Source organism: Corvus brachyrhynchos, unplaced genomic scaffold (genome assembly GCF_000691975.1).
Source record: "Corvus brachyrhynchos isolate BGI_N302 unplaced genomic scaffold, ASM69197v1 scaffold856, whole genome shotgun sequence".
NCBI lineage: Eukaryota > Metazoa > Chordata > Aves > Passeriformes > Corvidae > Corvus > Corvus brachyrhynchos.
This window is the reverse complement of record NW_008238673.1, coordinates 194,339-206,574: the sequence shown is the minus strand read 5'-3', so window position 1 is coordinate 206,574 and position 12,236 is coordinate 194,339. Positions and strand designations below refer to the sequence as shown.

The window sequence follows — 12,236 nt, the reverse complement described above, 5'->3', positions numbered from 1 at the left end:
GATAGTGATCAAATTCTCAACAATGAAATCTAGAAAGGACCAAGGAAATAACCCTTCCATTCATAAGAAGCTATTGTAAAAATCTTAGTAATAATCTTCCCTTCACAAGTGACTTGTTACATCTCACACAGACGGAAACTGCATCCATATGGTGGATAATGGCATAGTTCAAAAGCTGATGGATCTGCTAGACAGACATGTGGAGGATGGAAATGTGACTGTGCAGCACGCTGCACTGAGTGCTCTCAGAAACCTGGCTATTCCTGGTAAGCCTCTCTTTGCATTGCTAACTGCATAAAGGTGAAATTCTGTCCTCCCACTGTAACCCCCAGGGAATGTGGGTGGGAGAACTCACTGACAGTCCTAGAGGCAGGTCAGACTGCTGCTTTTCATTCTGACCCATCACTGCTTTTGTGTCTGTTGCACAGCAGTTGTGACAAGCAGTTCTGAATACATCACAGGCATAGTGACTGTTCCTTACCACTTTGATCCCACAGCATCCCCCACCAAAGGGCAGACCGCCTTGTAATTGGCAAGGAACTGAGGAGGCCTTGAATATGATTTCTCAACCCTTTTTGTCCAGAGCACTGCATATTTACTTTTCTTTTTGGTTCCTTCATTTGCAATCTGTCTCACAGCTGAGGGTCCCCACCAGAGAACAGTGCCCACTTCGTTAAAACACTGTATCTTACTTAAGACTTTGAAAATTACCAAATTAGAGCCGGAGGTAGACTGTCAGAATAGCCAGCCTACTGCAGTTAGTTCCTGTTTGTTGGCAGTAAGCTGAATGTAATTTTGTCATTTTTAATAACTTAATTTGTATGAGTTTTGATTACCAAGTGTAAAGGTAGCACATGCACAAAACAAAGCAAATCTGCAACACTTATGTATGCTCTTTTGTGCCGAGCCAAAAATAAGTCTTTCATCCATTTAACCTTATTTTACTATTTTCAGTTTTGACAAATAGTAACTTTTAGAAATGGTCATGCATACATAACTGAACCCACTCAGCTTTAGCAGTATTCCATTTGCTTACCTTTCTCAGGTGAGTCATTCTTTTCACTTCCATCAGTCAGCTTCCCTGTAGCCTATGCTGAAGGGTGTCTGCCAGAGACCTACATAACCTTCCCTGTACATCGTTAGAAAGAAATGAGCAAGTAAGAACTGACCTCAGTGATGAGCTGTGTGTCAAAACACGATTTCAAATACCTAATAAGACTTTTTTCCAAGTACACTATTGGGCGAGGTTTGTGCCTTAAATGTATTTCACAGAGCTCTGTGGAAGTGGAGAACATGGACTAGTGGAAGGGATGAAGGAGAGGTTGGAGGGGGGAAGGAGGCAACAAAAGACTACAAACTCCAGACATGTCAGGCCACAGTGTTGTTTGTATGAAGTATTGGAACTGGGTAAGAGGTTATTCTGCTAATTAGAAGCTTTAGTTCCTTTGCCTGTGAGAAATAGAAGAGTGTGATTGGGACTCAGAGAAGTTGCCTCGTATTTGGGGGTGCAAGTATTAGCTTGGACTTCTGCCTGTGCACTTTGTGGAAGATGCCTTTCCTAGACCAAGGGGAGGAGTCTAGCCCTTAGTTGGTGCTCAAGCTGAACTGAAAATTAGATGTGCATGCTAGGAAAAAGCACTTGATTTCACAGGAACCGTGACATTTTTCCACAACACAGTATCACCAGCGCACACTGTTCCTGAAATCTGTGCTCACAACCTCTTTTTCAAACAATGTCTGAAAATTTGCTTCGAGACCAGCTCAGAAATAAACTGCATCTTCCAGAAATGTTTTTGAGATCAATCCCTGTTCTTTATTCATGCAGTTGTAAATAAGGCTAAGATGCTATCAGCTGGTGTTGCAGAAGCTGTATTGAAATTTCTCAGATCGGAGATGCCCCCCGTTCAGTTCAAGCTGCTGGGAACATTAAGAATGTTAATAGATGCACAAGGTAAAAATAAACTGTTCTCTATGTTAAGTGATTCTCTTTGGTTCAGTCTGTGATATGCTGCCAAGATTCTTAAAAGAGAGAAGCAGAGTTTTTTTAAATTCATTCCTGCAGTCATGGAATAAATCTAATACATATACAAAAGGAGAGGAATGTGGGTTGATTTTTTTTCAGAACTCCTAAACTGACTACCAGAAACCCTCCAAACAGGTGTCAAATGCGTATTTACTTTTGAACTTCTTTACACATTAGAAGTATGTGTTGAGGCGTGTTTTAAGCTACCACTCCTATTTTGCTGTTCACTTACTGTATTCTCTGGCTGTACCTTGGTCCTTGGAACAGGATAATACTCTATTAATTGATAGACTGCAATTTCAGAAAGAAAAAGCACCTTTTAGTTAACACTTTGTTCCAGGATGAGGATTTATAAAATCAGAAGTCTGCTAAAAACCAGAAGTAGTTCATGAGTTAAATTAGCTGTGTGTTTGTTTTTCACTCAGTCCTACAGATTTTTTCAAAAGATCCATTCTAGTTTTAGCAAAGCTATTAGATGTGAAATAGAAATTTATTGAAGAAACTTTCATGACTTACAGTCTATCAAACAATCTAACTGACCACAGTGCTCCCTTCTGGCAGCAGTCCTGCCTGATTTTAAATTTTTGACCTAGCTCACAGCTCAGCTGGGGATGTGACATCATCTTATGTTCCCTGCTCTTAATCAATGCACGAGCTTCATTAACTGGGCTGATAAATTGCTTCAAAAACTAGATTATGAATGTTTTTCTGGATTTTTTTTTTCCATTTTGACTGGCTTTACTTGCTTCAATGCAACCTTGACTTCTCCCACTGGTAGTGCAAGCTAGTGAAGTTCTTCTAACTCCTCCTAGTTAGTAACTTTCAGCTTGTTTTTCTAGCACTTGCTTAAAAAAAGTGACAACCTTTTTGTTGTGTTGTTGGCTCCGGCATCATGTAGCAGAAGCAGCTGAACAGCTGGGCAAAAATGTAAAACTGGTGGAACGATTGGTGGAGTGGTGTGAAGCCAAGGATCACGCAGGTGTGATGGGAGAGTCCAACAGACTACTTTCTGCACTTATACGACACAGCAAATCAAAAGTAAGTTAGTGGAGAAAAAGGTCAGCTTGTCAGAGCTAAGAGTTACCTGTGCACTTGCTGTTGGTAGCCAACCCTCCAGCTTACAATCCTTCTAGCGAGCCAGCTTGGGTATTCATGTGTTACATCTCCTCTGCCCAAGGCTTGACTCATTTTTATTTTTAACGTATCCTGCAGAAGCTCAGCATGCTGCATTCTCTGTTTTAATGATGCTATATATGAAGAATCAGTGAACTCAGTTGTTAGGATCTTGCTATATATTTATATAAAATTGAGATCCAGAAATAGTCTGTCTCCCTACTCTTCATACAGCATATTTCAGAGTTTTAAGATTCTGATGGATCATTAGAAATGATAATGTATTCCAAATTCTAACAAAAGCTTACTTGTATATGGCAAAAGGTATGACATTAAGAAAAATTAATCTGCCCCTCCCATCACCTTCACATCAATCAATATCTTTACCTAAGCAGTCCAGGTCCATTACTCTTGTTCAGCAGAGTATTAGACAAAGCAGCCTTATAAAGGACAAACATCTCCTCTGGAGACAGGCTATTTCAGGCTCAGACTTCCTTTAGCATGTTCACTGATATGAACACCGGCTGCATTACTGAGCTTAAATAGCAAGTGTGATTTGGAGAACTCAGACTGTAACAGTGACGTCTTCATTCATCCATGGCATTTATGAAGTGAAAAACATCGTAGGGGCTTGATCTATATTGAGCCTCTCCAAGAACAAATGAACAGGCCTTACAGGGATTTAAATCTTTGCTGATTTCTAATATCACTGTCTGTCTAATACCCATTCTCCATTTCAGCCTCTAAAACTGATCAGGGTTCACTTACTCTGAGTTCTCACTTTTTCTGCCCCCCTCCCCACAGTCCCCAACATGCATGCACGGATGGCAAACACCACCACAGACGTGAGATTTAATAAATATTCTCTATAGGAAAACAGAATTCAATTCTAAATATGGAGACACTACTGTTGACATCAAATAGATATTAAGGCAAAAATTAACAGCATTATCACAGGTGAATTAATTTTTGTGTGGTGCATGTATTCTGAGGAAATTTGACAGGAAGAGGATAACACAGCTGAAAGGGTGGGGTTTTTTAAGCTTTTGCTGCCCTCTAGGTTTGAATATGAATACGGCTGTATGGCTCTTAACAGAAGATCAGGTTTGATTTTGGCTTTTAGTTTTAAATGCTTTGGGGTAATATTTACAAAGGCAACAGTCAGTTTTAGTCATTTTAAAAAAACCAGAGTAGGTACCTGTGATTTCAGCCACACTAGCACCAAACATGATGGCTGTCATCTATTTGGTACTGCCTTTTAAAGGGTGATGTTCACCTACAAAATAAAAAATCTTGATGCCAAAGACACTGATTGGTTCTTAAGACTTATATAGCCAAAATTCCACACCAATTCAAATAGAACTTAGCAGTTCCCAGATTGTCTCACTCCCAAAACTACTTTGGAGTTCCAGCAGAAAATCACAAATAATAAAATACATCATTTCAAGTACAGAAAAATAAAAATACTTAAATGCTTGCATACATTATGTGATTTAGGAAAAAGAAAAGGTTTTAAATATGATATTCTTGGGTCATTAGGCTATACTTTGGGCCGCTAGTATCTTCAGTATGATTATCTAAAAATATTTTTGTTTTCAAGGATTATGATTATATTGTGTCTGTTTCCTTGCATAAACAGCACCACTGCAAAGCCTGCGCAAGAACTGAGAAAATAGTTCATTCTCAACACACGTCAGTTTATCAATTTTGGCTTGTGGCTGGTGTTAGAAAGGGGGGTGTGTTTTAAATGGTATTAAACAAATGGTGGTTCTTTTTAACATACAGATAAAAAAATTAGATTCTTGTTTCAAGAAATAAATGCTATTTCAAACCTTTGTGCACTCACAGGACAAATAAAAAATAATAAAACCCAATCCACATTTCCTTGAACAGTTTCCTTTCAGCTTGCCAAGTTACATGATTTTTCAGGCAAACATTTTGCAAGTATTTTTGGGACATAAGATGGTGAAAACATGACGTGCACAACCACTTTTGAAATTATAACTAACAAATACCTGTAGAGACCAGAAATCTTTATTTATCCCTTGTCACGTAAGTCAGATCAAATTTTAGACTTGAAAACAGAATCCCCGCTGTGTATTTTTTATCTGCTTTGGACACATTTAACCCAGTTAAATGACATTTTAAGTTCCTAGATACTGGGCAGCAGTACTGCGCAACAGTTCATTTTAACAACTGGATTTAAAACAGGAAACAACACATTGGTATCCCATACCTACCCTTTCCTTACCTGTTTTGTATTTGAAGAAAAATTCCATAATAAGAGACCACTGCTCATTTTCTCGTCCATGTCTAAACAGCTTTTCATGTACACCATTTCTGTTGCATAGTAAGGTGTCATATTTGTGATCTCACCTCTCTGAACATTTTGAAGAAACTCTGAAAATTCATGGAGAGAGATGAAGGATTTAATAACTATTACAACTGAGTTTCCTTACCCTAAGTATATAGTTTGTTGGACACTTTGAACCCCTAATTATTTGGTGATTGATGGCACAGCATGAGAACTTGAGTTACACTGTATAACCTGGAAAAGAGTTCATTATGTGTGTCTTAACTTAGTCATGGGGTTACCTGCCTTGGTTTAACACACTGTACCTTACTGCTCTGCAGTTGTAACAGGTAATGTGTAGGCCTACATGTGTGTACACTGATGTATAAAGTGACTCTATGTGCATAAAGCCAACGAGTACCCTTACCCAAAGATAACAGCATCCCTGACAGTTCCCTTATTTAATACAGTTTGTATGCAATGCAGAATTTTTTCATCTTTGCATTATTTATTTTAGGATGTAATTAGGACCATTGTACAGAGCGGTGGCATCAAGCATTTAGTAACCATGGCGACCAGCGAACATGTAATAATGCAAAACGAAGCTCTTGTTGCACTGGCATTGATAGCGGCTCTAGAGTTAGGTGAGTATCCCAGCAGCTCACTCCACCTGTTTCCTTTCCAGTCCATGCCCAAGAGAAGCCAGAGAGGGAGAATGCAATGGAGGATAGCCTCCTCCTTCCACCTGCCTTTCAGTAGCACGGAAATATGTGGTGGTTCATGCAGTACAGGCAGGCCATCATGTTATGCAGGAAACTGGAGAGTGCTGGTTATATGGGATCTGCTCCATCATTCTGGTAGGTGATGGTATGATCTGGAAAGGCCCTCCACTTTCAGATTTGGAGTAAAACCCAGAAGGCAAATGTACCTTAGATTATATGACCTGACCCCATTCCTACACTGGAATGTTAATCGCCTTTTGAGAGCGCTTATCTAGTAAGGAAGAACTAGAGAATACACAGAGGTCGTTAATGCCCCCAACATGTCTTCATTAAATTTCACAAAAGTAAGTGCAAGAACTGCCATATGAAGGCAGACATGATTACGTGTCTTGACCTGCATTTGTAGCACTTCAGCTTTTCAAACAGGAGAGTAAATGCTCAACAGAGGTTTTGTTTATCCTATTTGCTTGCTTATTAACTAAGGAACTAAACAAACTACCTTACATATTTTTGTTCTTGACTTCTCTTGCCACTGTGTACTCCAGGAATGCTCTGCTCAACTTTTGAATCACTGCCAATACATCAAGGAATTGTTTTAAATAAAAGGAAAGATGTTCCTATTCACATGAATCATCTCTTTGTCTTGTCTTCAGGATTTTAAAGGCTGAGCCCAAATTCAATACATGTATCTTGGAAAGCTACAGATGTAGTAACTCAAATGGAGATCTTGAAAAGTTTTCCACAGCCTTTATAGTGGACCCAGAGCTCCCTCTACCATGGAATCAAGAACTACACAATCTATATTTACTCAGACAGAATTTCCAAAAGCAAATTCAGGCAATGGAAGTCTTGAAAGCTGAAGTATTCCAGGTGTTGGCCTAAATGGCTAGAAAGCCTCATGGCTTGTCCATCATCAGCTTACTGCACATTAAGACTGGATTTCATCATTAAACTCTGTGACTGTCCTTTCAAGCAGTTAGATGACTTCACATTTTTATAGCAAGAGCTGTGATTCCTGTCCTCATACCATCAAGTATGTGCTCGAGTTTTAGACCCATGAGTTATGTACCACAGCCTCACTCTCACTCTGGTGAGAGATCACGTTTCAGTAAAGGGATAACACATGGTAGCGTCAAAAGCAAGTGGCACTTCCAGACTTAAACATTTTCACTTGTATTTCAGTCACTGCTGAAAAGGATCTTGAAAATGCTCAGCTTGTTCAGATTCTACACAGACTGCTCTCAGATGACAGAAGCGCTCCAGAAATAAAATATAACTCCATGGTGCTGATCTGTGCTCTTATAGGATCTGGTGAGTATTCAGGAGAGGCTGCTTCCCAAGATTCATGTATGCAATATAGTTCTCTCCTACAGCTGAACACAGAGCATGTGCAAACACAGTGCGACTGGTTCTCTGTCAACAATGGATGTAGACAGAAAGGTTCTGTTCACTATGACTCTAGTGTCTATCTGTAGTGTCAAGGATGAGGCTGTTAACTCAGTTTTGGATATTAACTGCAGAAACTTCCCCCTGGCTTCTGTAGGATGTAGCTAGCTCAAACTTTGACAGGAAAGAAAGGAGAAGCATTTAAAACTGTACCGTATCAAGTTGTCTTTGCAAATATGCAGTTAACAAGAACTTTATTTTCATTTCTAGCTGCAAGTTCCCTGTAATTGATGTGTGATGGTGCTTTAGGAAGGATCCTTACATTTATGTTGCTAGAAAAGACTCCTTCCCTCAACAGCCCTCACATGCTCAGCCCACCAGGCACAGTGTGCACTAACACACATCAGTGCTGGACACTGTAAACTCTCATCTCTCTGAGCTCACCCTCTGCTATAGGTCAGGCTGTTTACAGGCTGTTGGAGCAGGCTGTGGTTTGATATTCCAACTTCCCACATGCATATGGGCAAACAAACAGAAACAAACCACAAAACAAAAAAGAGCTAGGTGTCACAGGGAAATTTCATTCAAGGTTTCAAGAAGTTGCTACATTTCTTCAGTTCTTTAAGAAAGATTGAATCTGTGGAGGGAGAACAAATTTCATTCCATAAAGGTTTTAGGTAGTTACAGACAACTAAGATGACAAAGAACTGGAATTATTACAGAAAGGTGGAAACTCAGAGCCTACCTGCACAACTTGTCAAGTTTGAAATAGATGAAGGTACTCCACAGATGAGTTTACAGCAATTCAATTAATAGATTAAAAGTTACCACAGTTAAACATGTGCCATCTCTGTAAACAAAGATGCTTTTTTCCTTAAACAGAGTTCACCATGCCTACTGCAAGTGTAATTTTGAAGACCTGTACATCCATGCAAGTGCATATTGTATTCCTGCCATTTTATAGGAACAAATACTCGGTTTTAGAGAGTATATGCATCTCAGTGTGCAAAGATTGTGCTCAAAATGTGCTAACAAACCTCAGCTCCCAGTAAGCACTCACTTTAATGTTAAGACATGTAAACTTAGTTGTTACTCACAACCTTCTTGAGCCATTTCATGCTTGGGATTATCCATTCATTTTAGAGCAGAAGCCTTTTGCCAAAGCTTCACAGTTAGCCTCACTGTCTTGATCTTTATTTCCACTGTTTCCAGCTAAAATAATCATCTTCAGAAAATCTGCCTGACAGTTGCATCTTCCCTTCCTGAATCTTGTCACCTGCAAGACTGACAGAGTTATTTAAAGTCAAATACCTGTCTCTCTAGTCCACCAGGTTACAGACCAGTCTTATCTTAGGGGGGTATTTTATGGCTATCCAAATGGCAGAGTTTAGTCTGCCACCACACTGTAAGCTTTGCCTAGGCATAAGGCTCCTTACCCTGCTCTCAGAGAACGGACAGCAGCGTGTTACTGCATTATGCAGCTGGGAAGGTAAGGCCCAGCATTTGACTGACCCAGTGTTCTGTCCTGCTTCCTTATGAACAGACCTGTGTAAAATCAGTAAGGACACGAGATTAACAACTAAGCAACCCTGGTATTAACTTCTAAGTTTAGGGAGGACTTTTTAGTTGGGGGAGGTTATTTTTACTTTAACCAAGGAGAAGAGGATCAAGGAGCCGGTTGTTCTTTACATGGGGAAATACTAAAGTACACCTCTCCTAGCTCTGTTGCCTCTAAACTCTTTTCATTACCATCTCCACGCTGTGAGCATTTGCATGTTTCCTTATTCTACTGTGAACAGACCTGTGCAGTTCTTTTTAAAGTAGCTGACCCCAGTATAGTTTGATAAGGCCTAGAACCAGTTCCAGTGGTTTACCTATTGGTTTAGTTTAATTCTCCCATGACTGCTGTTGTTACTATGCTTTGTTATGGGGTATCTGGCATCACATTTAACTTGATGTTGCCAACACCTGTGTGTTCACAGGTTTACAGAACGGGTCAGGTTGGAAGGGACCACAGTGGTCCAACCTCCCTGCTAAAGCAGAGCCACTCTAGAGCACATGGCACAGGATTGGATCCAGAAAGTTCCAGTGAGGAAGACTCCAGAAACTCTCTGGGCAATCTGTTCCAGTGTTCAGTCACCTGCACAGTAAAGTTCTTCCTCCTGTTCAGGTGGAACTTCCTGTGCATCAGTTTCTGCCCATTGCTTCTTGTCCCAGTGCTTGGCATCGCTGAGCAGAGCCTGGTTCTGTCCTCTTCGCACCCTCCCTTCAGATACTCATAGACATTGATAAGTTTCCTTCCCTGACATCTCTTCTCAAGGCTGAACAGGCTCAGCTCCCTCAGCCTTTCCTTGTGAGAGATGTTTCAGTCCCTTAATCTAATCATCTTTGCTGCCCTCCACTGGACCCACTCCAGGAGCTCCATGTCTCTCTTGTACTGAGGAGCCCAGAACTGGACAAAGCACTCCAGATGTCGCTTTATCAGGACTGAGCAGAGGATCCCTTGACCTGCTGTCCGTGTTCGTCCTACTGCACCCCAGAATACTGATGGCCTTCTTGGCTACAAGGGCACTGCTGGCTCATGGACAGCTCGTTGTCCACCAGATCCTTCTCCACAAAGCTGCTTTCCCCAGATCAGCCCCCAGCCTGTGCTGGTGCCTGGGGTTATTCTTCCCCAGGTGCTGAACTCCACATTTGCCTTTGCTCAACTTCAGATGGTGTTAAACAGTTAATAGATGCCTATTTTTATGTGATTCTTTGCATCTGGAAGTTCCTCTTGCAACTGAGTGAATGTTTTTTAGGGGAAGAAAAATGAGGACAATGGAAAATGGAAGAATTACCCAAGCACAGCATTCATAGCTAGCACAGTCTTCTGTAGGCAAAAGTCTCCATGAAACTGGATGTTATCAGCCACTGTAAAGCACAGTGAAATGCCTGCTTAAAGATGTTGGTATCTCAGGAGAAAGGAGGAAGTGCTTACATAGCATGACCACCCCAACAACTTCACTGACATCACTCTGTACATACACATTCCCAGGTGCACAGCAGCATGAGAGGTTCCAGCTCTTACATGGTAGGGGTTAAACTGCATGAAACTGAAAACATGTGAACCAGAAAGTAGGTAGGGATGGGAACGAATGCCAAGTTTGCTATTAAAAAAAAAGTAAATAGCACAGCATAAAGCGTAGCTATCTGAAACAGGTGGTTGGGTTTTCTCCTGAGAAGTTCAAGAGATTAAGCCCCCAGCAGCACATGGAAAGCAAAATTATATGCAAGTATTTGTTGCTGAGTGGGATTTCACTAGAGTGGCATAAACCAAAACCAACTGTTTTAGATCAAAACTGAGAGATGTTCAGAGTACAGGTCTTTGAGAAAACCCGTCAAATTTCTTACAAAATTGCTCAATTTCATGAGTTGCTGCCAACCTCTCTTAATTAATACAAAAAATAACAGGCAGTCCAGGATCTGAATCATCAGACAGTGTCTCCTAGTTTTGCGTAGAACATAAACACTGCATCTACATGCACAGCACTGGGCAATACTCTGCGTGTTGTGTTTGTATTAACTTCAGAGCTGAGCTGTAAAGGGATAGCAGACAGTGACCAGGCGGTGACACATCCATTAAGGACCCATCTCACACTCCCATACAACCAGTAAGAGTTGACACAAATGATGCAGTGAGCCTGTCACAGCCAGCTCACTTGGGCAGGCTAATTTAAAGAATAAACCAAAAAAATGTTTTCACTAAAAATACTTCCTAAGCATCTGTTTTGGAAGGTAATCCAGGTGGATATTCTTAACTGCTATGCAGCAGCTTCATCATTACCTGAAATCCATGGAGTCTGTGTGTGCTGGAGGCCCTGAAAAGTTTTCTCTCCATCCTCAAAAAGCAATTCAAAAATAACCAGATTTTGTGGACACACAGCTACGTGCTTGTGTGTACAGGGTTTACTAGAAAAGTTTCTCACAGTTTTCTGTTCTTCTGCCTGTCTCATACAAAGCACTGTTTCTTTTAATATTTCCTTTTCCAGAACCTCTTCAAAAGGAAGTGCAGAGCATGGCATTTCTAGAAGTCATATCAAAACTCCGCAGCCATGAGAACAAAACTGTTGCCCAGCAGGCCTCGCTAACAGAGCAGAGACTTGCTGTAGAAAGCTGAGGAAGGTCTTGTTTCCAGTGCATCCCATCACAGATTTCACCTTTGTCCTCCGTCCTGCTGCCGCTCCTGCTATGTTTTCCACTGTATCACTTGTGCATGCGTGTAACGTTCCCACACAAATTGATGAACTGCTGTAGGTACCCGTCCAAAAAGGTTTCTACAAATTCATAGGTGGTGTTAACATGAACCTGTCTCCACCCGTAACTGTTCTACTTGTATTCTTGTTGCTTGGGCCACATAGTAGAATGTGCATGTTGTAGTCCTATGATGACGTAGAAGTGGTACTACACAACTGACTCTTTCCTCATGCCCCCTAACTGCATAATAATGTACTACTAAATTAGGGACAATACGAGATGCAGCAAGTCCAGACTAGTGTGCTGACTATAGGATTAAGAAGTAAATCTAGCTCAGTTTTTGGTGCTTTGGAGATTCAGGTTTGAATGCAATGTACTGCTGCTCATTCACTGGTCTTGCCTATTAATGTCAAACTCGTGGTACCTAGAGGTAATAAATAAAAATTTCAGTGCTCTCACTTTA

General features: G+C 40.8%; 1 protein-coding gene across 6 annotated transcripts in view; it reads left to right on the top strand.

The window, feature by feature from the left end:
- RAP1GDS1 (Rap1 GTPase-GDP dissociation stimulator 1) overlaps window positions 1–12,236 on the top strand; it is a 59,122-nt gene extending 46,886 nt beyond the window's left edge. For all 6 annotated transcript variants that reach the window (XM_017738088.1, XM_017738084.1, XM_017738082.1 and 3 more), the window contains 6 exons: window positions 132–266; window positions 1,826–1,951; window positions 2,922–3,061; window positions 5,947–6,073; window positions 7,334–7,462; window positions 11,569–12,236. In XM_017738088.1, coding sequence (XP_017593577.1) covers window positions 132–266; window positions 1,826–1,951; window positions 2,922–3,061; window positions 5,947–6,073; window positions 7,334–7,462; window positions 11,569–11,696 — 785 coding nt within the window. In that variant the 3' untranslated portion in view covers window positions 11,697–12,236. The remainder of the gene's footprint in view (window positions 1–131; window positions 267–1,825; window positions 1,952–2,921; window positions 3,062–5,946; window positions 6,074–7,333; window positions 7,463–11,568) is intronic.